Consider the following 27321-nt stretch of genomic DNA (forward strand, 5'->3'; position numbering starts at 1 on the left):
CACAATTTTAGAGGTTAACTAACATAACAAATTAAACCATCTTTTTTCCCACTATTTTTTTTCTTCGAATTCTCTCTCTCAATTCATCTTCTCCACCACCATCACCAAAGTTCATCTTCTTCACCATTTATAACTTCACATTGAAGTTCTAAAATGGTGGAACTTAGTCACCATTCAATTTCGACAAATCATCAATCAACAGTTTCTACATTATCATCAACAATCATCATCTAAAGTTTATCAAAATTCAACCATAATCATCATGCAAAGTTTATCAATTCAAGCTTACTCATCAATATTCTACATTCAAGATTCATCTTCTACATTCATTTATCATCAAAAATAATCATCAAGCTTGAAATTTAATTGGTTTAAAGGAGCTTATTCTTGAAGTATTTTGGGTTTCTCTTTAACATTTCAATTTTCAACACTAACCGGAGCAAACCTCCACTCCATTGGTAATCCTTCATCTTTTCCACAGTCTTGCCATGAATTATTGGATGTTTGCTTATTGTTTAATTTAAGCCATTATTGTTAATAACTTAATAAGATAATCACTTATTTGAATCCAAAAAGAAAATAAACTTGGTTGAAACATTTTATTGAGCACCTTGCATGCAATCGCGAATTCCACATTTGTCTTCACTTTTACCAACAATATTTCATCCATTATAATTCTTTGATGTGATGTGCTTGTTTTGGTTGTAACTTAAGTCAAAATGTGTACCAAAATTGAGTTATAATCAAATCATAACACAAATTGTAATTATGTCAAAACCGCAAAAAATGCATAAAATATAGCAGTTTTTTTCATAAACTTTATGGCTCTATTTAGAATGATTTTGTTTCTATTTTCATTTTTTCTTAATATCATTTTGTTTTATGCCATGATACCTTTCCAACTCATATTTGTTTGTCCATTTTCATTAAGAAGTGAGCGTTTTATGTTGCTTCAAAGATAGCTAGTTGGAAATACAAAATGCAGAAAATAAAGAGAACCGCTTTTTTTGTAAACTTTATGGCTCTATTTAGCATCTATTTTGTTATTGTTTTAATTTTTTATTAATATCATATTTTTGTATTCCATGAGACCTTTTTAACACATATTTATTTGTCCATTTTCGTTAAAAAATAAACGTTTTATCATGCTCTAAAGATGGCTAGTTAGAAATGCAAAATGCAGAAAATGAAGAACACATTTTTGTTTCTAAACTTTATGGCTCTCTTTGGCATCAATTTTGTTTATGTTTTCATTTTTTCTTAATATCATCTTTTTTTATGACATGAGACATTTGCAAGGCATATTTATTTGTCAATTTTCGTTAAGAAATGAGCGTTTTATGTTGCTTCAAAGATGGCTAGTTGGAAATGCAAATAGCATAAAATGAAGAACATAATTTTTTTTCATAAATTTTATGGCTCTTTTTAGCATCTATTTTGTTGATTTTTTAATTTTTTAGCAATACCATCTTGTTGTATTCCATGAGACTTTTCCAACACGTATTCATTTTTCCATTTTCGTTAAGAAATGAACGTTTTATGTTGCTTCAAAGATGGCTAGTTAGAAATGCAAAATGTAGAAAATGAAGAACACAATTTTTTTTCGTAAACCTTATGGATCTGTTTAGCATTGATTTTGTTTCTGTTTTCATTTTTTCTTAATATCATCTTGTTGTATGCCACTATATCTTTCCAACACATATTTATTTGTCCATTTTTGTTAAGAAATTACCATTTTATATTACTTCAAAGATGGTTAGTTGCAAATGTAAAATGCAGAAAATGAAGAACACCATTTTTTGTAAACTTTTCGGCTCTATTTATCATGCATTTTGTTTCTGTTTGCATTTTTCTTGAGATCATCTTGTTGTATACCATGATACCTTTCCAACATATATTTATCTGTCCATTTTCGTTAAGAAATGAGCATTTTATGATGCTTTGAACATGACCGGTTGGGAATGTAAAATGAAGAAGATGAAAATTCAGATTTTAAATAGACATATGTTGCTTTGTTTCTAATTTTCTCTTTTAATCTCTCTTTTTTATAATATTAAAAATACAATTTTAAATACACATTTTTTATAGATAAATTTCATTTTAATTGGATTTAGTTTTGGTAGAGTTTAATTAATTAGAATTAACTTTTAATTAAGTTTAATTACTAATTTATTTTTAATTTCATTTCATGTTTATTTAGATATTAGAATAAACATGATTAAATTTCAATTTTTAATGCCTTATTTCTTTTCCATAATTTCATGTGTTTAACATGATCTTTTTCTGTTGATAAGTTGATCAAGTTCACCCTTGATCAATTAATTACACTTGATATTAGACTTTATTTTGACTTTGTCCTGAAATTTTTCTTCAAGTCATAGTCAAGTCAAGTTTCATATTTAAGACTCTGAACTCTCTGGACATGGAGGCTGAAGCACTGTTCAAGCACAACAAAGGTCAACACTTGTCAATCCTGATTCAAGTTCTGTACCATGAGCCTTAAGCAATAGAGAAAGGGTGAAAATGGAGATTTCTATCCTCATTCTGAATATCTTTGGGTAGCGGATGAATGACCCACTTGATCATCGTATTCACCTCTATTCATAGACTTTAGTGCAATTTGATTCAAATGATTGTCAAGTCTCCTCCCACAACAAGCAACACTGCATCATCAGAATCAACAATCAAGATCTTCTATCAGCAACTTGTCAATTATGATTCAAGTTGTATGTCATGAGACTTATGTAACAAAGAATGATGAGAGCGGAGCATTCCTATCCTTGTCTAGAATTCCTTTGGGTACGAGATGAATAACCCAGTTGCCCAAGGTATTCGTCTTCGTTCATAGACTTTAATGCAATTCGAATCAAGTAATTGACAAGGTCTTCTTCAAGTGCATAAATCACTCTCTCCTATTTAGATCATAAATCATAATGTCCTTGATATTCAGATATCCTTTGGATTAATTCCCTTGTGGTCAAGTCTTTGAATCCTACTCAATCAACCCAGTCATTAGTTGCCCTGTCAGACCTCGTGGATAGGCAAACACTTTCTTCTTGCACATTTGTCTTGTCAGACCTTGTGCTTAGACAAACCATTTTCTTCTTGGTTGCCTTGTCAGACCTCGCGCTTAGGCAAACCTCATTCTCATGCCTTATTTTCCTTGTCATACCTCGTCCTTAAGCACACACTTTCTTCTTACATGGTTATATTATCAGACCTTATGCTTAGACAAACCATTTTTTTCTTGGTTGCCTTGTCAGACCTCGTGCTTAGGTAAACCTCTTTCTCATGCATTCTTTTCCTTGTCATACCTCGTGCTTAGGAAAACACTTTATTCTCTCATGGTTGTCTTGTCAGACCTTGTGCTTATATAAACCCTTTTTCTTCTTGGTTGCCTTGTCATACCTCATGCTTAGGCAATGTCGCAGCCTGGAAAATACAGAGGTGCGAAAAAACAACCGGCGAAAGAAAATGACAGAAGAGTCGCCACCGTGCGTTATTTATCCCAAAGGAGGGAAAGGAAACGCTCGAAGTAAACCTGGAGAAAGGAAAGGAAAAGACAAGGTCTCGTAACCAAATCTTGGGTTCGGGAGTCGATTATGCGAAGGGAAGGTATTAGCACCCCTACGCATCCGTAGTACTCTACGGGATCCACTCTTGTTGTTTCTTGTCTAAAGGGTGTATGTTTATCTAATGTACTATTTACTAAAAGGGTCAAGAGAAAAATGACTCGCACAGATATCGCATCCATTGCATACGTATCTCATCTGAATATGAGAATCAGAGTCTTCGTAGCTCAGCTACCTATGGGTTAAGGATAAGTGTGCTCGCTAAGACATAGCGTCTTATGCCTACGTATCTCATCTGGAATGAGAATCAGAGCAAAAACATAGTTCAGCCTAACTACGGGAATAAGGGTCTCAATTGCAACTAGGGCAAGAGAAAGGGAAAGTCTCGATCGCAACGAAGGCGAGAGAAAGGATCGCAACGAGGGCGAAAGCAAACATGGATTAGTTGTTAGTCGTTAGTCAAACTCGGCAAGACATCGCATCTTGTGCCTACGTATCTCATCTGAACATGAGAATCAGAGTTGCCGTAGTTCGGCAACATAGGGATTGCCATCTGAACATGGCACCTACACACAAAAAGGTGGCAAACATGGAGCCCGACTGCCAATCGCTGGACTTACATCAGCATCCGAACCAAAACACACACAAAAGGGCAAACGTGGAGCCCGAATGCCAATCACTGGACTTACATCAGCATCCGAACCCAACAAACCCACACTGGAACCCGAATGCCACTCGATGGACTTACATCAGCTTCCAAGCACACAACAAGAACAACAAACAACAAATTGCCAAGGAGTCGGGAACTCGAGCCTAGCAATTGTCAAACACACACAAAAAGGAAAAAAAGTGCCCGGAGTGGTCTCGCACGACCACCTGCCTACATACCTCGTCTGGAACAAGGATCAGGGCGATGTAGTTCCCCTTCATAGGGATTGCCATCTGAACATGGACTTACAAGGAGGACACCAGTTGTGTCAAAGGAGAGTGGGCGATGTGTTCACGTCCTAGCAGTAGGTGTCGCAGCTCGCTGAATCGAGTCTTAGGCAGTTACCTCTTTGCAATAGGACGGACTACATGCCGCAAGATCGGAGACGCACGGAAGGTCTAAAAGAAATGGGGAAGCTCTGCCCTAGAGTTGTCATGCAATATGTACTTAAGTCTTAGGATTTACAAATGGGAATATCTACCTAATGTTAGCATGCAAAGAATATGGGAATTCTACCTATGTTATCATACAAAAGGATATGGGAATCCTACCTATGTTATCATACAAAGGGTTCTATCTAATGGGTGCTACCTAATCGGAACAAGAATCGACGAATGGAGCAAGGAGAAGTGTTAGGGATGAGGGTAGATGGTGATGCATGAAGCAATCGACTTACAAGGTTGATGGCGATGCATAAAGCAATCAGCTTACAAGGGTGGATGAATACGTGCTGGTTCTATTAGGTTTTAAAAAAAAGATTACTCGACGTTGGATCGAGGTTTTGGTCTTGTTTTGAAATGGTTATCGGGTATTCATTTTATTTCTTGTATTAACAGATGAATAGAGAATAAAAATATATTATACATTTCATGGGAGAGGGATACATTTGTTATGAATGGGGGTTCAAAGTATTGGAATAATTAAATCGGGTCCAAACAATAAATAATGCAATGTATGAGTGTAAGTGCAAAGGAACCGGCTCATTGTAAGAAAGCCCAAGAGTAAGCTATGTGAGGTCGATGGCGATGCTTAAAAAGCAATCGACTTACAAGGGTGTGAAAACTGGGCTCGATATTAAATCGAGAAAAGTATGGTTTTTATAGTTTTAAAATGGTTTTGAATTAAAATACAACAACTTTACATTATTAACAAAATGAACATATGAGTGTAATAAAGGCATAAACATAAAAAGAAACTAAAATGCTAAAAGAAAAAATAATATAGCTAAAAGAAATAAAATGCCAAAAAAAGGTCACACATGAGTATTGAACCCACTCCACTCAAGAACATACACACTGCCCTTCTCCACCAGACCACTCAGGGTTATATGCTACTGAAGTACTACCTTAAATATATAAACCGGAATGAAAAAATAAATAAAAAAAAGATTAAGAACAAAACTAACATATAAAACCTTTTTTATGTTTTTGTTTATTATTATCTTTTATCTCTGTTAAACAAAACAAATTTGATTAAAAAAATAAATTAAAAAACGAAATGAAAACAAAGAAATGAAAACAAAAGAAAACAGAGACTCGTCTTCTTCTCTCCCACCTCACAAACTCAACCTTCCCCCAACAATGGCAATCTCACGAACTCGCACCTCTCGTCCCTCTTATGACATCAACAAAATCCTCTCACGCTCTCCAACTCAGTGAATCGAACTCTCTCAACTCTCACAAATATTTTCAACAACAAAACAAGAGAAGGATAACAAGAAAGAAAAAGAGTCCTTACAAAGTGTCGCGGCGGTGGTGGTGAAGGACGCGAAGAAGCTGGCCTCCAGGTAATTGATTTTGGGATCTTAGGGTTCCTTCTCAGATTTTCGCCTCCAGCTCTCTGTTGTTCTCTAGGGTTTTTTTCTCACTGATTTCTCCCTTTTTATAATCCCATTGCTAGGGTTTGGATGAGATCAAAAGAGTATGGAATTGGAAGTGCTTTTTTTTTTGTGCTGCTCTGTTGTCTATCCCATTTTGGTGTTTGCTCTGAAAAAGGTAACATGTACCTTGTACTTCTTCTGTGAAAATGTTTCATTTTTGTTGCTTGTGAACTTTTACTGCCTTACTGAGTTATTTTGATTTTTTTACTGCAGCAAAATTTCTCAACACACTTGAAGGAATGGAGTGTGTGTAATATTGATACAAAATGGGCATCCTGTCTACTACTTCAGCAAGCAATTACAGGAGAGTCCTTATGCAAATACACCTCAGCTAGAGCTCGAACAAAAGATTTTGTTACATCACTGTTTTAGCACAGCAATGTTAATGCGCATCTTGCTGGCAGATAAACCACGTAGCTCCAGAAGAAAAGTACAAGAAGCAACAAGCATAGAATCCTCAAAAATGCAAAATTGCAGTTGACCAAACAAATGAAAGTATAGTATCTTCATCCCACAGCCATTACCAGTATCATCTTAAGTTTGAACACTACTATCCGTCTGCTGGTAACAGTTTAAATCTTTAAGTTGCAAATCTAGTTCATGGTCAGACCGGGGTTTATTTCCAGAAGTTTTCTGCTGTATCCATTGCATCATTCTCAATGAGTCTGTAAATAATTAAGGGAAGGATTGGAAGCAAGCGTTTTCCTGAATAGTTCAAGTAACTTTTAACATGCTCAATTTTAACAGAGTGAACACCTTCATTCGGTATACACGAAATTACTGTCCCTATGGTTGTTTGGAAATAACCGAGTATGGTGTCGTTTTTGTACAATGATGAAAGTTACTGGAGGCTGACAGTTTGGTTCTAAGGGAGCACATGCCTTCCGGATTGCGTCCAACTCATAGAGTAAAACTTGATAAAAATGTCCTTCACTTACATCATCCTTGTAAAATATGATTCGCAGGGCTTTGTTTGGACTCTCCGCTGCGGGATATCTTTTTCCTTGGCTTATCAGCATGCTGTGTCTGGCAGTGACGAATGGAATCATCAAAATTATGCAGCCAGTAAAAGATTTTAGAGCTCGAGGGTGTGAGGCAGATGTTGTGTTCACAACTGGAGGGCTATCGGATCCAAGATCTGGCATTGCACCTGAATCTGGGCTGCTTGAATTTAACACTGAAGGCGGAGTACCATAGCCGAAAGTTCCTGTTCTCGATCCTGAAGATGTTGGTGGAACCGTTGGAATTGATGATGGAGCTGTTTGAATTGATGGTGCCGTTTTTATTGGACTTGGTGGTGGTATTGCAGTTGGAGTTGATTGTGTAGGTGGTGTTGGGAATGATATCGTTGGCGTCGAGGATGACGACGACGATGATGATGGAAAAATGCAAGAACCAGAATTTGGATTTGTGTTAATTAAGGTGGCAGCGCCTCCAAAGTCGCAACTTGTTGGAGCTGGATTCTTTTGATAGTAACTATTGAAAGCAAAAGAAACATGACTCTGCAAAGTGACTGGACTGAAACAACTCCCACCCTGCTCTATCTGAGAACAATCAGCACCCATTCCACAAGCATAATCCAGTGCTGATTGAAGGGAGGCTTGTGGAGCACCTGCTTTCGCCACACACCAACTCTGTCCCTGAACAGAAGGAGCATTTGTGTTTGAAGGAGGGTTTATGACAGGAACAGGAACACTTCCCGATGGAGGTGGATAAGACGTTACAGGGTTGGTTACTGGTTGCGCACCTGGAACAGTTGAAGGTGTTGTAGCTGGATTGAAGACCGGAACCGGTGAACTGGTTGGATTTGTTGGAGGTAAAGGAACAACAGGTGTAGTAGAAGGAACCGTTACGGGCATTGCAGCTGGATTTGTAGGGGAAATCGTGACAGGATTTGTGGAAGGAACCGCTACAATGGTTGGTGTATCTGAGGGTCTAAAGCAAAGGTAGTGGTGTGCTGCAGTTGAGGTTAGGCTAGTTGGTTGGGAGTTGGGCAGGAGTATTCTGGCTCTACAGTATTATCTTCAACATTCCACTCGACATGATGAAATTTGCCATGCCATACCAACAGCTGCGGTGTAACCATCTTCCAAGGATTGTGTTCTAAATGAGTTAGTACCAGGTACCAAATCAATCGAGAACTCAACTTCACGCTCTGGCGGTAATTCATTCACTTCTTCTGGAAACACATCAGGAAAATCACACACCACGGCTAGATCGCAAATCACCAGTTTATCTTTAGCCTCCAAAGTCGCTAACAGCATAAACAACTCTGCCCCATCTGCTACTGCCTCATTCACCTGCCTGGCTGACAGAAACAAACTCTTCCCTTCCTCAATCTCAGGAAATATCACAGTCTTATCAAAACAGTTGATAGAAACTCGGTTAAACACCAACCAGTTCATACCCAAGATAACATCAATCTGCACTAGTGGAAGACACACAAGGTCCATCCCAAAGTCTCTACCAAAAATACTCAAAGGACAATTTAAACAAACTGAAGTAGTAGTCACTGAACCCTTCGCAGGAGTATCAATCACCATACTTCCATGCATCTCAGATATCTCTAACTTAAGTTTCACAGCACAATCCAAAGATACAAAGGAATGAGTAGCACCGGTGTCAATAATAGCTACAAGAGGAAAGCCATTAATATAACACGTACCTCGGATCAAACGATCATCTGCAAAAGTCTCAGAACCCGATAAAGCAATGACCTTGCCTCCTGACTGATTCTCCTTCTTTGGCTTAGGACACTGTGGACTGATATGACCCACCTCTCCACAGTTGAAGCAAGTCAGAGTCTTCAACCGGCACTCTGCAGCCAAATGACCACCTTTACCACACTTGAAACACTTCTTCTCAGCACTGGTACACTCGTGGAAACGATGTCCAGCCTGACCACATCTGTAACACTTAGCAGGAGCACTAGAGTCTCCCCCACATGACCTCTTCATCCCACTCTGTCTCTAGAAACCTTTGCCAGCTGCATACGGTTTTCCACGATCATTCTGATTCTTGCCTTTCCTATCAACTCTCTGCTGATAGCTCTCTGCTCTGGCTTTGGAATCCTGTTCAAAAATCCTGCAACAGTCAACCAAGTCAGAAAACACTCTGATCCGCTGATATCCAATAGCCTGCTTGATCTCGGGACGCAACCCGTTCTCAAACTTCACACATTTCGAAAATTCTCCAGCAGCCTCATCATAGGGAGTGTAATACTTTGACAGCTCTGTGAACTTAGCAGCATACTCAGTAACAGACCTGTTACCCTGCTTCAATTCCAAGAACTCTATCTCTTTCTTTCCTCTGACATCTTCTGGAAAGTACTTCCTCAGGAATCTCTCTCTGAACACAGCCCAAGTGATCTCAGTATTCCCAGCAGATTCCAACTCAGTGCGGGTAGCAACCCACCAATCATCAGCTTCCTCTGACAGCATATGCGTACCGAACCTGACCTTCTGGTTATCAGCACACTCAGTCACTCGGAAGATTCTCTCTATCTCCTTCAACCACTTATGAGCGCCATCTGGATCGTATGCTCCCTTGAACATTGGAGGATTGTTCTTCTGGAACTCACTCAGTTGACGAGCAGCTCCCATTCCTACAACATTCGGATTCCCTCCAAGTACTCCAGCTAGCATACCCAGAGCCTCAGCAATCGCAGCATCGTCTCTACCTCTTCCAGCCATCTCTATTCTGAAAACCCAACAAGCTAATTAATAAGTACTGATAGGGTTACACAACACCTATCCCGTACAGGGAAACAGAATAATTACGACTCGACTCGACCGACTATGCTCTGATACCACTAATGTAACACCCTTCTAAAATACCCCAATTATTTAATTAAATAACAACATATATAAATCAGAGTAAATATGCAATCAAGGGTGTCACACAATTATTTCACACCGTTCGTCATAATATTTAGTCATGCTCATTATTTAACTCAAAACATAAAACATTGCACAATACGCAGCGGATAGAGATCAAATCGATCATTCAAAACATGCAACATACTACATGTAAACTGGTTCAACAATCATCAACAACACAATTAAAATGTTCCCTCCCGATGTTACATCTATCAGAGCATGACCCACTAAGGAGACTACACTAGACTCCAAGCATTAGCTTCTACTCAACTCATTGCTCGTTACCTGAAAAATAGTTGTAAGGGTGAGTTCCTCAATATAATAAGCATTATAGAATATAAGGTCATGTTAAGTAATTTAACACATTAATCACCCTAATCGTATCACACATTCCGTAATGGCACATCAACCCAAATATCATACTCAATATCAACACAATTCATACTCATGCTCAATGCCAACACAACACACGTATAACATTGGAATACATCCATTCATATTATACACCACACATATATTATGCAATGAGACTCCATGCATGCGGTACCGACTATTCGTGAACATATAGTTCAACTTCACCGACCAAATCCAGGTACGGCTACCAAGCTCACTAGTCCCACTCATTTGAGACCTAGTGACTCACATCACTAATTCCTCACCATGGGAATTAGCTACCACCCCAAGGGCCATGCTATGCACGCTAATTCACCTAGCATGCAAACATCAACAACAGTCCAAAATGACTAACATCACTAATTCCTCACCATGGGAATTAGCTACCACCATAAAGGCCACATTATGCATGCTAATCACCTAGCAATGCAACATCACAACAATAATCCACAATGGACCTATGCTCACTCTCTAAGCCATAAAACAGTCCATTCACAACACATGCATAACATATACATTCACAATATTATGCATATCATCATACATCATCAACACATGTATCAACACATCATATCATGTCAATAATTAAACACAGTATTAGCACACTCTACTAATACCTATACTGCTCAAAACAGCGGGAAATAATCCCTACTATATCACACACCGATATAGGCAACCATCAATTAGGCACACAACATTTACAACACCAATTTCCCACTCTGCAACAGTGTTAACCGGTTAACGCCCTGGGTTAACCGGTTAATGCAGCACAAACACGCTTCCTGCCCAAAACTTAACAGTGTTAACCGGTTAACGCCCTGGGTTAACCGGTTAACGCAGCACAAACAGCAATATCTCAGCAATCACAACAGTGTTAACCGGTTAACGCCCTGGGTTAACCGGTTAACGCAGACAAAACAACAATTTTACACAATACAACACAGTGTTAACCGGTTAACACCCTGGGTTAACCGGTTAACGCAAGACAGAAGCTGTTCCTGCGCTAACACAAAGCAGAATGCAGAATTCTCCGCATTTTCCGCCGTTGGAGGACTTCCGGACCTCCGATTCCAATTCCGTAAAAAGCTATACGTTCGGGAAAACACTACCCATCCAATTACCGATTAAATTTCAGATTTAACACAACTATTTCATCACAATTTCTCAGCATTCCAAATCCCAATTAGGGTCAATTCAACGGTTTATCACTACCCATTACATGCTAACCCATAATACCCATTAAACGACGATAAACCCCCCTTACCTGAGTTAATCCGGCAATCTCTAAGCTCCAAGCTTTTCTCTTCTCCAATCTTCTTCCTCTTGCTCTGCCTCTTTGCTCTTTCTCCTCTTTCTCAATCGCTTCTCTGTTTCACGTGAAAACTTTCTTTTCCAAATGGGCTCTTTTCCTTATTTCCAACTTATATATATTTTCCAATTTATATTATTATTCCAATAATAATAATAATTCAATAATTCCAAAAATAATAATAATAATAATCCAATTATCTAATTAAATTAATAAATATATTATTAACTTAATTTAAATAATTATCATACTATTATCGGGGTGTTACAACTCTCCCCCACTAAAAGAGTTTTCGTCCTCGAAAACATACCTCAAGCGAATAACTCCGGATAAGACTCCTTCATCCGACTCTCCAGTTCCCAAGTCACATTGCCACCTGTTGGTCCTCCCCAAGCTACCTTCACCAAGGCAATCTCTTTACCCCGCAACTGCTTCAACTCTCGATCCTCGATCCTCATAGGTGATGTTTCAACAGTCAGGTTATCTCTCACCTGTACATCATCTACTTGGACTACATGCGACGGATCATGAATGTACCTCCTCAACTGAGACACATGAAAAACCTCATACAAATTCGCAAGCGACGGCGGTAAAGCGATACGATAGGCTACCTCCCCTATCCTCTCCAAAATCTGATAAGGACCAATAAATCGAGGTGTCAACTTCTTCGACTTCAAAGCTCGACCAACCCCAGTTATCGGAGTAACACGAAGAAACACATGATCTCCCTCTTGGAACTCAAGTGACTTCCTCCTCTTGTCATGATAACTCTTCTGACGACTCTGAGTAACTCTCATCTTTTCCTGAATCATCTTAATCTTTTCCGTAGTTTGTTGAACAATCTCCGGTCCAACCACAACACTCTCACCGGACTCATACCAACATAAAGGCGTCCGACATCTCCTACCATACAAAGCTTCAAACGGTGCCATACCAATGCTCGAATGAAAACTATTGTTGTAGGTAAACTCAATCAAAGGCAAATAACAATCCCAAGCACCTCCCTTTTCCAAAACACAAGCCCTCAAAAGATCCTCTAGTGACTGAATCGTCCTCTCAGTCTGACCATCAGTCTGCGGATGATATGCAGAACTCAATCTCAGCTTAGTTCCCAAAGCCCTCTTCAAACCTTCCCAGAACTTCGATGTAAATCTAGGATCTCTGTCCGAAACAATACTCGACGGAATACCATGCAAACTTACAATCTTCTCAATATACAACTCAGCTAATCTCTCTAACGGATAATCCATTCTGATCGGAATGAAATGAGCCGATTTCGTCAATCTGTCAACAATCACCCAAATAGCTTCAAAATTCTTATTTGTCCTCGGCAAACCAGAAACAAAATCCATACTGATACTATCCCACTTCCACTCTGGAATAGCCAACGGTTGCATTAGCCCAGACGGTTTCTGATGCTCAATCTTTGACTTCTGACAAGTCAAACAGGAATAAACAAAACTCGCAATTTCTCTCTTCATCCCCGGCCACCAAAATAACTTTTTCAAATCATGATACATCTTCGTAGCTCCAGGATGAATACTCAAGCCACTACGATGTCCTTCCTCCAGAATACTCTTCTTAAGTTTGGTAACATCCGGAATGCACACCCGATTACCAAATCTCAAAACACCATTCTCATCAACTCTGAATTCACCACCTTGACTTTGATTCACTAGAGTCAACTTATCAACCAAAAGCACATCGGATTTCTGACCTTCTCTAATCTCATCCAGAATACTACTCGTTAATTTCAACATTCCCAATTTAACACTATTGTGAGTACTCTCACACACCAAACTCAAGTCTCTAAACTGCTCAATTAAATCCAATTCCCTAACCATTAACATAGACATATGTAATGATTTCCGACTCAATGCATCAGCCACTACATTTGCTTTACCCGGATGGTAATTCAAACCAAAGTCATAATCCTTCAGAAACTCTAACCATCTTCTCTGTCTCATATTCAGCTCTTTCTGATCAAACAAATACTTTAAACTTTTATGGTCACTGAAAACTTCAAATCTTGACCCGTACAAATAATGCCTCCATAACTTCAGAACAAACACCACAGCTGCCAACTCTAAATCGTGTGTTGGATAGTTCCTCTCATGAACCCTCAGTTGCCTCGAAGCATAAGCTATAACCTGCTTATTCTGCATCAACACACCACCCAAACCCAACAATGAAGCATCACAGTAAACCTCAAATGGTTTCGACGAACTCGGTAATATCATAATAGGAGCAGTAGTTAACCTTCTCTTTAACTCTTGGAAACCTTCTTCACATTTTGAGTCCCAAACAAACGCTTGCCCCTTTCTAGTCAACATCGTCAACGGTAACGCCAACTTAGAAAATCCCTCAATGAACTTCCTATAATAACCAGCCAAACCAAGGAAACTTCGAATCTCAGCAACAGACTTAGGAGCTTCCCACTTAGATACCGCTTCTATCTTAGAAGGATCAACAGCAACACCACCTCTTGAAATCACATGACCAAGAAAACTAACTTCTTCTAACCAAAATTCACACTTCGACAGTTTAGCAAATAACTTCTTTTCTCGTAGAACTCCTAAAACCACTCTCAAATGCTCAGCATGCTCTTCTTCAGATTTCGAATACACCAAAATGTCATCAATAAACACCACAACAAACTTATCTAGGTACGGATGGAAAATCCTATTCATATACTCCATGAATACTCCAGGCGCATTAGTCACACCAAAAGGCATTACAGAATACTCATAATGTCCATACCTTGTTCTGAAAGCAGTCTTCTGAATATCCTCAGTTTTCACACGTATCTGATGATACCCAGATCTCAAATCTATCTTGCTGAACACACTCGCACCAACCAGCTGATCCATCAAATCATCAATCCTCGGCAAAGGATACCGATTCTTGATCGTCACTTTATTCAGTTGCCTGTAGTCCACACTCAACCTCATAGTACCTTCTTTCTTCTTAACCAATAACACTGGTGCACCCCACGGTGACACACTCGGACGAATAAATTTCTTATCCAACAGATCTTCCAGCTGACTCTTCAATTCAGCTAACTCAACAGCAGACATACGGTACGGAGCCATCGATATCGGTCTAGTACCAGGTACCAAATCAATCGAGAACTCAACTTCACGCTCTGGCGGTAATTCATTCACTTCTTCTAGAAACACATCAGGAAAATCACACACCACGGCTAGATCGCAAATCACCAGTTTATCTTTAGCCTCCAAAGTCGCTAACAGCATAAACAACTCTGCCCCATCTGCTACTGCCTCATTCACCTGCCTGGCTGACAGAAACAAACTCTTCCCTTCCTCAATCTCAGGAAATATCACAGTCTTATCAAAACAGTTGATAGAAACTCGGTTAAACACCAACCAGTTCATACCCAAGATAACATCAATTTGCACTAGTGGAAGACACACAAGGTCCATCCCAAAGTCTCTACCAAAAATACTCAAAGGACAATTTAAACAAACTGAAGTAGTAGTCACTGAACCCTTCGCAGGAGTATCAATCACCATACTTCCATGCATCTCAGATATCTCTAACTTAAGTTTCACAGCACAATCCAAAGATACAAAGGAATGAGTAGCACCGGTGTCAATAATAGCTACAAGAGGAAAGCCATTAATATAACACGTACCTCGGATCAAACGATCATCTGCAAAAGTCTCAGAACCCGATAAAGCAAAGACCTTGCCTCCTGACTGATTCTCCTTCTTTGGCTTAGGACACTGTGGACTGATATGACCCACCTCTCCACAGTTGAAGCAAGTCAGAGTCTTCAACCGGCACTCTGCAGCCAAATGACCACCTTTACCACACTTGAAACACTTCTTCTCAGCACTGGTACACTCGTGGAAACGATGTCCAGCCTGACCACATCTGTAACACTTAGCAGGAGCACTAGAGTCTCCCCCATATGACCTCTTCATCCCACTCTGTCTCTAGAAACCTTTGCCAGCTGCATACGGTTTTCCACGATCATTCTGATTCTTGCCTTTCCTATCAACTCTCTGCTGATAGCTCTCTGCTCTGGCTTTGGAATCCTGTTCAAAAATCCTGCAACAGTCAACCAAGTCAGAAAACACTCTGATCCGCTGATATCCAATAGCCTGCTTGATCTCGGGACGCAACCCGTTCTCAAACTTCACACATTTCGAAAATTCTCCAGCAGCCTCATCATAGGGAGTGTAATACTTTGACAGCTCTGTGAACTTAGCAGCATACTCAGTAACAGACCTGTTACCCTGCTTCAATTCCAAGAACTCTATCTCTTTCTTTCCTCTGACATCTTCTGGAAAGTACTTCCTCAGGAATCTCTCTCTGAACACAGCCCAAGTGATCTCAGTATTCCCAGCAGATTCCAACTCAGTGCGGGTAGCAACCCACCAATCATCAGCTTCCTCTGACAGCATATGCGTACCGAACCTGACCTTCTGGTTATCAGCACACTCAGTCACTCGGAAGATTCTCTCTATCTCCTTCAACCACTTCTGAGCGCCATCTGGATCGTATGCTCCCTTGAACATTGGAGGATTGTTCTTCTGGAACTCACTCAGTTGACGAGCAGCTCCCATTCCTACAACATTCGGATTCCCTCCAAGTACTCCAGCTAGCATACCCAGAGCCTCAGCAATCGCAGCATCGTCTCTACCTCTTCCAGCCATCTCTATTCTGAAAACCCAACAAGCTAAACAATAAGTACTGATAGGGTTACACAACACCTATCCCGTACAGGGAAACATAATAATTACGACTCGACTCGACCGACTATGCTCTGATACCACTAATGTAACACCCTTCTAAAATACCCCAATTATTTAATTAAATAACAACATATATAAATCAGAGTAAATATGCAATCAAGGGTGTCACACAATTATTTCACACCGTTCGTCATAATATTTAGTCATGCTCATTATTTAACTCAAAACATAAAACATTGCACAATACGCAGCGGATAGAGATCAAATCGATCATTCAAAACATGCAACATACTACATGTAAACTGGTTCAACAATCATCAACAACACAATTAAAATGTTCCCTCCCGATGTTACATCTATCAGAGCATGACCCACTAAGGAGACTACACTAGACTCCAAGCATTAGCTTCTACTCAACTCATTGCTCGTTACCTGAAAAATAGTTGTAAGGGTGAGTTCCTCAATATAATAAGCATTATAGAATATAAGGTCATGTTAAGTAATTTAACACATTAATCACCCTAATCGTATCACACATTCAGTAATGGCACATCAACCCAAATATCATACTCAATATCAACACAATTCATACTCATGCTCAATGCCAACACAACACACGTATAACATTGGAATACATCCATTCATATTATACACCACACATATATTATGCAATGAGACTCCATGCATGCGGTACCGACTATTCGTGAACATATAGTTCAACTTCACCGACCAAATCCAGGTACGGCTACCAAGCTCACTAGTCCCACTCATTTGAGACCTAGTGACTCACATCACTAATTCCTCACCATGGGAATTAGCTACCACCCCAAGGGCCATGCTATGCACGCTAATTCACCTAGCATGCAAACATCAACAACAGTCCAAAATGACTAACATCACTAATTCCTCACCATGGGAATTAGCTACCACCATAAAGGCCACATTATGCATGCTAATCACCTCGCAATGCAACATCACAACAATAATCCACAATGGACCTATGCTCACTCTCTAAGCCATAAAACAGTCCATTCACAACACATGCATAACATATACATTCACAATATTATGCATATCATCATACATCATCAACACATGTATCAACACATCATATCATGTCAATAATTAAACACAGTATTAGCACACTCTACTAATACCTATACTGCTCAAAACAGCGGGAAATAATCCCTACTATATCACACACCGATATAGGCAACCATCAATTAGGCACACAACATTTACAACACCAATTTCCCACTCTGCAACAGTGTTAACCGGTTAACGCCCTGGGTTAACCGGTTAACGCAGCACAAACACGCTTCCTGCCCAAAACTTAACAGTGTTAACCGGTTAACGCCCTGGGTTAACCGGTTAACGCAGCACAAACAGCAATATCTCAGCAATCACAACAGTGTTAACCGGTTAACGCCCTGGGTTAACCGGTTAACGCAGACAAAACAACAATTTTACACAATACAACACAGTGTTAACCGGTTAACACCCTGGGTTAACCGGTTAACGCAAGACAGAAGCTGTTCCTGCGCTAACACAAAGCAGAATGCAGAATTCTCCGCATTTTCCGCCGTTGGAGGACTTCCGGACCTCCGATTCCAATTCCGTAAAAAGCTATACGTTCGGGAAAACACTACCCATCCAATTACCGATTAAATTTCAGATTTAACACAACTATTTCATCACAATTTCTCAGCATTCCAAATCCCAATTAGGGTCAATTCAACGGTTTATCACTACCCATTACATGCTAACCCATAATACCCATTAAACGACGATAAACCCCCCTTACCTGAGTTAATCCGGCAATCTCTAAGCTCCAAGCTTTTCTCTTCTCCAATCTTCTTCCTCTTGCTCTGCCTCTTTGCTCTTTCTCCTCTTTCTCAATCGCTTCTCTGTTTCACGTGAAAACTTTCTTTTCCAAATGGGCTCTTTTCCTTATTTCCAACTTATATATATTTTCCAATTTATATTATTATTCCAATAATAATAATAATTCAATAATTCCAAAAATAATAATAATAATAATCCAATTATCTAATTAAATTAATAAATATATTATTAACTTAATTTAAATAATTATCATATTATTATCGGGGTGTTACAACTCTCCCCCACTAAAAGAGTTTTCGTCCTCGAAAACATACCTCAAGCGAATAACTCCGGATAAGACTCCTTCATCCGACTCTCCAGTTCCCAAGTCACATTGCCACCTGTTGGTCCTCCCCAAGCTACCTTCACCAAGGCAATCTCTTTACCCCGCAACTGCTTCAACTCTCGATCCTCGATCCTCATAGGTGATGTTTCAACAGTTAGGTTATCTCTCACCTGTACATCATCTACTTGGACTACATGCGACGGATCATGAATGTACCTCCTCAACTGAGACACATGAAAAACCTCATGCAAATTCGCAAGCGACGGCGGTAAAGCGATACGATAGGCTACCTCCCCTATCCTCTCCAAAATCTGATAAGGACCAATAAATCGAGGTGTCAACTTCTTCGACTTCAAAGCTCGACCAACCCCAGTTATCGGAGTAACACGAAGAAACACATGATCTCCCTCTTGGAACTCAAGTGACTTCCTCCTCTTGTCATGATAACTCTTCTGACGACTCTGAGTAATTCTCATCTTTTCCTGAATCATCTTAATCTTTTCCGTAGTTTGTTGAACAATCTCCGGTCCAACCACAGCACTCTCACCGGACTCATACCAACATAAAGGCGTCCGACATCTCCTACCATACAAAGCTTCAAACGGTGCCATACCAATGCTCGAATGAAAACTATTGTTGTAGGTAAACTCAATCCAAGGCAAATAACAATCCCAAGCACCTCCCTTTTCCAAAACACAAGCCCTCAAAAGATCCTCTAGTGACTGAATCGTCCTCTCAGTCTGACCATCAGTCTGCGGATGATATGCAGAACTCAATCTCAGCTTAGTTCCCAAAGCCCTCTTCAATCCTTCCCAGAACTTCGATGTAAATCTAGGATCTCTGTCCGAAACAATACTCGACGGAATACCATGCAAACTTACAATCTTCTCAATATACAACTCAGCTAATCTCTCTAACGGATAATCCATTCTGATCGGAATGAAATGAGCCGATTTCGTCAATCTGTCAACAATCACCCAAATAGCTTCAAAATTCTTATTTGTCCTCGGCAAACCAGAAACAAAATCCATACTGATACTATCCCACTTCCACTCTGGAATAGCCAACGGTTGCATTAGCCCAGACGGTTTCTGATGCTCAATCTTTGACTTCTGACAAGTCAAACAGGAATAAACAAAACTCGCAATTTCTCTCTTCATCCCCGGCCACCAAAATAACTTTTTCAAATCATGATACATCTTCGTAGCTCCAGGATGAATACTCAAGCCACTACGATGTCCTTCCTCCAGAATACTCTTCTTAAGTTCGATAACATCCGGAATGCACACCCGATTACCAAATCTCAAAACACCATTCTCATCAACTCTGAATTCACCACCTTGACTTTGATTCACTAGAGTCAACTTATCAACCAAAAGCACATCGGATTTCTGACCTTCTCTAATCTCATCCAGAATACTACTCGTTAATTTCAACATTCCCAATTTAACACTATTGTGAGTACTCTCACACACCAAACTCAAGTCTCTAAACTGCTCAATTAAATCCAATTCCCTAACCATTAACATAGACATATGTAATGATTTCCGACTCAATGCATCAGCCACTACATTTGCTTTACCCGGATGGTAATTCAAACCAAAGTCATAATCCTTCAGAAACTCTAACCATCTTCTCTGTCTCATATTCAGCTCTTTCTGATCAAACAAATACTTTAAACTTTTATGGTCACTGAAAACTTCAAATCTTGACCCGTACAAATAATGCCTCCATAACTTCAGAACAAACACCACAGCTGCCAACTCTAAATCGTGTGTTGGATAGTTCCTCTCATGAACCCTCAGTTGCCTCGAAGCATAAGCTATAACCTGCTTATTCTGCATCAACACACCACCCAAACCCAACAATGAAGCATCACAGTAAACCTCAAATGGTTCCGACGAACTCGGTAATATCAGAATAGGAGCAGTAGTTAACCTTCTCTTTAACTCTTGGAAACCTTCTTCACATTTTGAGTCCCAAACAAGCGCTTGCCCCTTTCTAGTCAACATCGTCAACGGTAACGCCAACTTAGAAAATCCCTCAATGAACTTCCTATAATAACCAGCCAAACCAAGGAAACTTCGAATCTCAGCAACAGACTTAGGAGCTTCCCACTTAGATACCGCTTCTATCTTAGAAGGATCAACAGCAACACCACCTCTTGAAATCACATGACCAAGAAAACTAACTTCTTCTAACCAAAATTCACACTTCGACAGTTTAGCAAATAATTTCTTTTCTCGTAGAACTCCTAAAACCACTCTCAAATGCTCAGCATGCTCTTCTTCAGATTTCGAATACACCAAAATGTCATCAATAAACACCACAACAAACTTATCTAGGTACGGATGGAAAATCCTATTCATATACTCCATGAATACTCCAGGCGCATTAGTCACACCAAAAGGCATTACAGAATACTCATAATGTCCATACCTTGTTCTGAAAGCAGTCTTCTGAATATCCTCAGTTTTCACACGTATCTGATGATACCCAGATCTCAAATCTATCTTGCTGAACACACTCGCACCAACCAGCTGATCCATCAAATCATCAATCCTCGGCAAAGGATACCGATTCTTGATCGTCACTTTATTCAGTTGCCTGTAGTCCACACACAACCTCATAGTACCTTCTTTCTTCTTAACCAATAACACTGGTGCACCCCACGGTGACACACTCAGACGAATAAATTTCTTATCCAACAGATCTTCCAGCTGACTCTTCAATTCAGCTAACTCAACAGCAGACATACGGTACGGAGCCATCGATATCGGTCTAGTACCAGGTACCAAATCAATCGAGAACTCAACTTCACGCTCTGGCGGTAATTCATTCACTTCTTCTAGAAACACATCAGGAAAATCACACACCACGGCTAGATCGCAAATCACCAGTTTATCTTTAGCCTCCAAAGTCGCTAACAGCATAAACAACTCTGCCCCATCTGCTACTGCCTCATTCACCTGCCTGGCTGACAGAAACAAACTCTTCCCTTCCTCAATCTCAGGAAATATCACAGTCTTATCAAAACAGTTGATAGAAACTCGGTTAAACACCAACCAGTTCATACCCAAGATAACATCAATTTGCACTAGTGGAAGACACACAAGGTCCATCCCAAAGTCTCTACCAAAAATACTCAAAGGACAATTTAAACAAACTGAAGTAGTAGTCACTGAACCCTTCGCAGGAGTATCAATCACCATACTTCCATGCATCTCAGATATCTCTAACTTAAGTTTCACAGCACAATCCAAAGATACAAAGGAATGAGTAGCACCGGTGTCAATAATAGCTACAAGAGGAAAGCCATTAATATAACACGTACCTCGGATCAAACGATCATCTGCAAAAGTCTCAGAACCCAATAAAGCAAAGACCTTGCCTCCTGACTGATTCTCCTTCTTTGGCTTAGGACACTGTGGACTGATATGACCCACCTCTCCACAGTTGAAGCAAGTCAGAGTCTTCAACCGGCACTCTGCAGCCAAATGACCACCTTTACCACACTTGAAACACTTCTTCTCAGCACTGGTACACTCGTGGAAACGATGTCCAGCCTGACCACATCTGTAACACTTAGCAGGAGCAGTAGAGTCTCCCCCACATGACCTCTTCATCCCACTCTGTCTCTAGAAACCTTTGCCAGCTGCATACGGTTTTCCACGATCATTCTGATTCTTGCCTTTCCTATCAACTCTCTGCTGATAGCTCTCTGCTCTGGCTTTGGAATCCTGTTCAAAAATCCTGCAACAGTCAACCAAGTCAGAAAACACTCTGATCCGCTGATATCCAATAGCCTGCTTGATCTCGGGACGCAACCCGTTCTCAAACTTCACACATTTCGAAAATTCTCCAGCAGCCTCATCATAGGGAGTGTAATACTTTGACAGCTCTGTGAACTTAGCAGCATACTCAGTAACAGACCTGTTACCCTGCTTCAATTCCAAGAACTCTATCTCTTTCTTTCCTCTGACATCTTCTGGAAAGTACTTCCTCAGGAATCTCTCTCTGAACACAGCCCAAGTGATCTCAGTATTCCCAGCAGATTCCAACTCAGTGCGGGTAGCAACCCACCAATCATCAGCTTCCTCTGACAGCATATGCGTACCGAACCTGACCTTCTGGTTATCAGCACACTCAGTCACTCGGAAGATTCTCTCTATCTCCTTCAACCACTTCTGAGCGCCATCTGGATCGTATGCTCCCTTGAACATTGGAGGATTGTTCTTCTGGAACTTACTCAGTTGACGAGCAGCTCCCATTCCTACAACATTCGGATTCCCTCCAAGTACTCCAGCTAGCATACCCAGAGCCTCAGCAATCGCAGCATCGTCTCTACCTCTTCCAGCCATCTCTATTCTGAAAACCCAACAAGCTAAACAATAAGTACTGATAGGGTTACACAACACCTATCCCGTACAGGGAAACAGAATAATTACGACTCGACTCGACCGACTATGCTCTGATACCACTAATGTAACACCCTTCTAAAATACCCCAATTATTTAATTAAATAACAACATATATAAATCAGAGTAAATATGCAATCAAGGGTGTCACACAATTATTTCACACCGTTCGTCATAATATTTAGTCATGCTCATTATTTAACTCAAAACATAAAACATTGCACAATACGCAGCGGATAGAGATCAAATCGATCATTCAAAACATGCAACATACTACATGTAAACTGGTTCAACAATCATCAACAACACAATTAAAATGTTCCCTCCCGATGTTACATCTATCAGAGCATGACCCACTAAGGAGACTACACTAGACTCCAAGCATTAGCTTCTACTCAACTCATTGCTCGTTACCTGAAAAATAGTTGTAAGGGTGAGTTCCTCAATATAATAAGCATTATAGAATATAAGGTCATGTTAAGTAATTTAACACATTAATCACCCTAATCGTATCACACATTCAGTAATGGCACATCAACCCAAATATCATACTCAATATCAACACAATTCATACTCATGCTCAATGCCAACACAACACACGTATAACATTGGAATACATCCATTCATATTATACACCACACATATATTATGCAATGAGACTCCATGCATGCGGTACCGACTATTCGTGAACATATAGTTCAACTTCACCGACCAAATCCAGGTACGGCTACCAAGCTCACTAGTCCCACTCATTTGAGACCTAGTGACTCACATCACTAATTCCTCACCATGGGAATTAGCTACCACCCCAAGGGCCATGCTATGCACGCTAATTCACCTAGCATGCAAACATCAACAACAGTCCAAAATGACTAACATCACTAATTCCTCACCATGGGAATTAGCTACCACCATAAAGGCCACATTATGCATGCTAATCACCTAGCAATGCAACATCACAACAATAATCCACAATGGACCTATGCTCACTCTCTAAGCCATAAAACAGTCCATTCACAACACATGCATAACATATACATTCACAATATTATGCATATCATCATACATCATCAACACATGTATCAACACATCATATCATGTCAATAATTAAACACAGTATTAGCATACTCTACTAATACCTATACTGCTCAAAACAGCGGGAAATAATCCCTACTATATCACACACCGATATAGGCAACCATCAATTAGGCACACAACATTTACAACACCAATTTCCCACTCTGCAACAGTGTTAACCGGTTAACGCCCTGGGTTAACCGGTTAACGCAGCACAAACACGCTTCCTGCCCAAAACTTAACAGTGTTAACCGGTTAACGCCCTGGGTTAACCGGTTAACGCAGCACAAACAGCAATATCTCAGCAATCACAACAGTGTTAACCGGTTAACGCCCTGGGTTAACCGGTTAACGCAGACAAAACAACAATTTTACACAATACAACACAGTGTTAACCGGTTAACACCCTGGGTTAACCGGTTAACGCAAGACAGAAGCTGTTCCTGCGCTAACACAAAGCAGAATGCAGAATTCTCCGCATTTTCCGCCGTTGGAGGACTTCCGGACCTCCGATTCCAATTCCGTAAAAAGCTATACGTTCGGGAAAACACTACCCATCCAATTACCGATTAAATTTCAGATTTAACACAACTATTTCATCACAATTTCTCAGCATTCCAAATCCCAATTAGGGTCAATTCAACGGTTTATCACTACCCATTACATGCTAACCCATAATACCCATTAAACGACGATAAACCCCCCTTACCTGAGTTAATCCGGCAATCTCTAAGCTCCAAGCTTTTCTCTTCTCCAATCTTCTTCCTCTTGCTCTGCCTCTTTGCTCTTTCTCCTCTTTCTCAATCGCTTCTCTGTTTCACGTGAAAACTTTCTTTTCCAAATGGGCTCTTTTCCTTATTTCCAACTTATATATATTTTCCAATTTATATTATTATTCCAATAATAATAATAATTCAATAATTCCAAAAATAATAATAATAATAATCCAATTATCTAATTAAATTAATAAATATATTATTAACTTAATTTAAATAATTATCATATTATTATCGGGGTGTTACAGCGCACCTGGAACAGTTGAAGGTGTTGTAGCTGGATTGAAGACCGGAACCGGTGAACTGGTTGGATTTGTTGGAGGTAAAGGAACAGCAGGTGTAGTAGAAGGAACCGTTACGGGCATTGCAGCTGGATTTGTAGGGGAAATCGTGACAGGATTTGTGGAAGGAACCGCTACAATGGTTGGTGTATCTGAGGGTCCAAAGCAAAGGTAGTGGTGTGCTGCAGTTGAGGTTAGGCTAGTTGGTTGGGAGTTGGGCAGGAGTATTCTGGCTCTACAGTATTGTCTTCAACATTCCACTCGACATGATGAAATTTTCCATGCCATACCAACAGCTGCGGTGTAACCATCTTCCAAGGATTGTGTTCTAAATGAGTTAGAATTAACTGAAAGTTATTTTCAAATAATGTGTGATGGCATGTCTGCACCGAATTTAATGTGACAGCGGTAAGCAACCTTATGCAGTAGGATCGGTAATGCTTCGAACACGTCATCAAAACATCCCAAAGAAAAGAAACAACGCATGTGCAGACTTAAATTTAGATTGATGATCAACATCTTCAATTAAACCACTGCAGTTTGTGACAGCACTAATGCCCTCCTCCAGAAGCCTTTCAACATTATTTGGATAGACAGTGGAGAAAGTGTTGAGTAAAGATGATTGAGCTTGTTCAGTAGATGCCGCAGCTAGTAAACCTTTCACTTTCTCTACAGTAGTGAACTCTTTAAGGACCGTCTTATAGCATGGTTCACAAGTTAAATAGCGAACCAATACCACACAAAACCAAAAGTAAGCTTGGAACTTTGGTGACCTCTGTATCGGTAAGTTCCCTTGTCTTTGCCATCTTGATTCCACACCCTAATTTTACATGTTATGATTTGGACTGGTGCTTTTTATTCCTGACAGGCAAGGCCTTTTGCAGTGTAAATTGCTTCACATTATCTCGCAGCAAATTGGATCAAAGCTCGTGAATGGCCTCCACTATAAAACCTGGCTTTCTATAGGATCTTATTTGGTGTATGCTCGTGCTTTTCTGCATTGGACTGTCGCTTGTGGTGATCTTTTGGCCTTTTAGTATTTCAGCATGTCATGTTGTTGTGCAGGGTTGTGAGCAGGGAGGCTTCCTTGTTGCAGCTTTTCATGAGCCTTCTCCACTATCATAAGTCCAAGGCCTGCTGGATGTGTAAGTATGTTCAACTGGTTATGTAAAGCTCGTGTGATTATGGTGTTACTGCAGGATGACTGCAGCTGGTAACAGGTTTTTCCTTTGGAACCTCATTGCTTGGATATGGTTTCATTTGGTAACAGGCGTATTTACAACATGTCTTTACTGCAGGTCTTGGCTCAAACAAGGCTTGGTAATGATGTCCACTTCAGGGTCCAAAAGAAACTCCTCATGCCTTTTGCTACAACCTGCGGGCAGACACCGGAGCCCAACCAGTTATGCACTACAGTTCGCGGATGGAGCTTTGATGGAGGCATTGACAGAGCCTATACCAGAGGTTCCTGATGACTGGATATGATGGCCTATGATACGTGATGTTTGAACAAAATTTGCAACTTTCTCAAAGTTATGAAATAAACTCTGTACTGAATTTTCCGACATGTTAGTTACTGTTGCGGTTTGCTTCTGTGTGTGTGGGGTGCTGTCGTTTTGCAGGTTGTAGGAATTTGTTGGTGAGCCAACCATAACTGGAGGAGATGGAGACTGGGTGGAGTTTTCCGTCTGCACTTGTGTGGATGATTTTGGATTTGCTGCAAAAGAAAATTGAGTGAGGCCTTGCTGGGAACGAGGTTGCTGCCGTGGCGGGAGATACAAACATATGTGGGGGTATTGTTCAGTTGTACTGGGACAATATTTTGGGCCGATGTTTGGATTGTGATGAACAAGTTCGACAATCAGCCTTGAAGATTGTTGAAATTATGCTGCGCCAAGGTCTTGTTCATCCCATCACCTGTATTCCATATCTTATAGCACTTGAAACAGATCCTCTGGAGTCAAATTCAAAATTGGCTCATCATCTCCTAATGAATATGAATGAGAAGTATCCTGCATTTTTTGAAAGCCGCTTGGGTGATGGACTTCAAATGTCTTTTATGTTCATGCAAGCTATTTGTGTTATTCCCGATGAAAATGTTAACCACAAGACCCCATCTAAGATCCCTGTTTCTGGAA

At 40.1% G+C, this 27321-nt stretch overlaps 1 protein-coding gene across 1 annotated transcript; it reads right to left on the reverse strand.

Annotated features, from left to right (window-relative positions):
• Positions 1 to 6918: 6918 nt before the first annotated feature.
• LOC127122856 (uncharacterized) lies at positions 6919 to 25267 on the reverse strand. The gene is made up of 2 exons (XM_051053132.1): positions 25149 to 25267; positions 6919 to 8170 (listed from the first exon to the last, which is right to left on the reverse strand). Exons 1-2 carry the CDS (start codon positions 25265 to 25267, stop codon positions 6919 to 6921), a joined length of 1371 nt encoding a protein of 456 aa, XP_050909089.1.
• Between the last annotated feature and the right edge of the window lie 2054 nt (positions 25268 to 27321).

Source organism: Lathyrus oleraceus, chromosome 2, assembly GCF_024323335.1.
Source record: "Lathyrus oleraceus cultivar Zhongwan6 chromosome 2, CAAS_Psat_ZW6_1.0, whole genome shotgun sequence".
In the NCBI taxonomy this organism is placed as follows: domain Eukaryota; kingdom Viridiplantae; phylum Streptophyta; class Magnoliopsida; order Fabales; family Fabaceae; genus Lathyrus; species Lathyrus oleraceus.

Excerpts from the sequence above, each read along its gene's own strand:
- LOC127122856 (XM_051053132.1), bottom strand. The coding sequence starts at position 25,267 with ATGCCCGTAACGGTTCCTTCTACTACACCTGCTGTTCCTTTACCTCCA. Across the intron at positions 8,171-25,148 it reads TCAACTGTTCCAGGTGCGCT|AGCCAGAATACTCCTGCCCA; the intron begins GTAACACCCCGA and ends ATAATACTGTAG.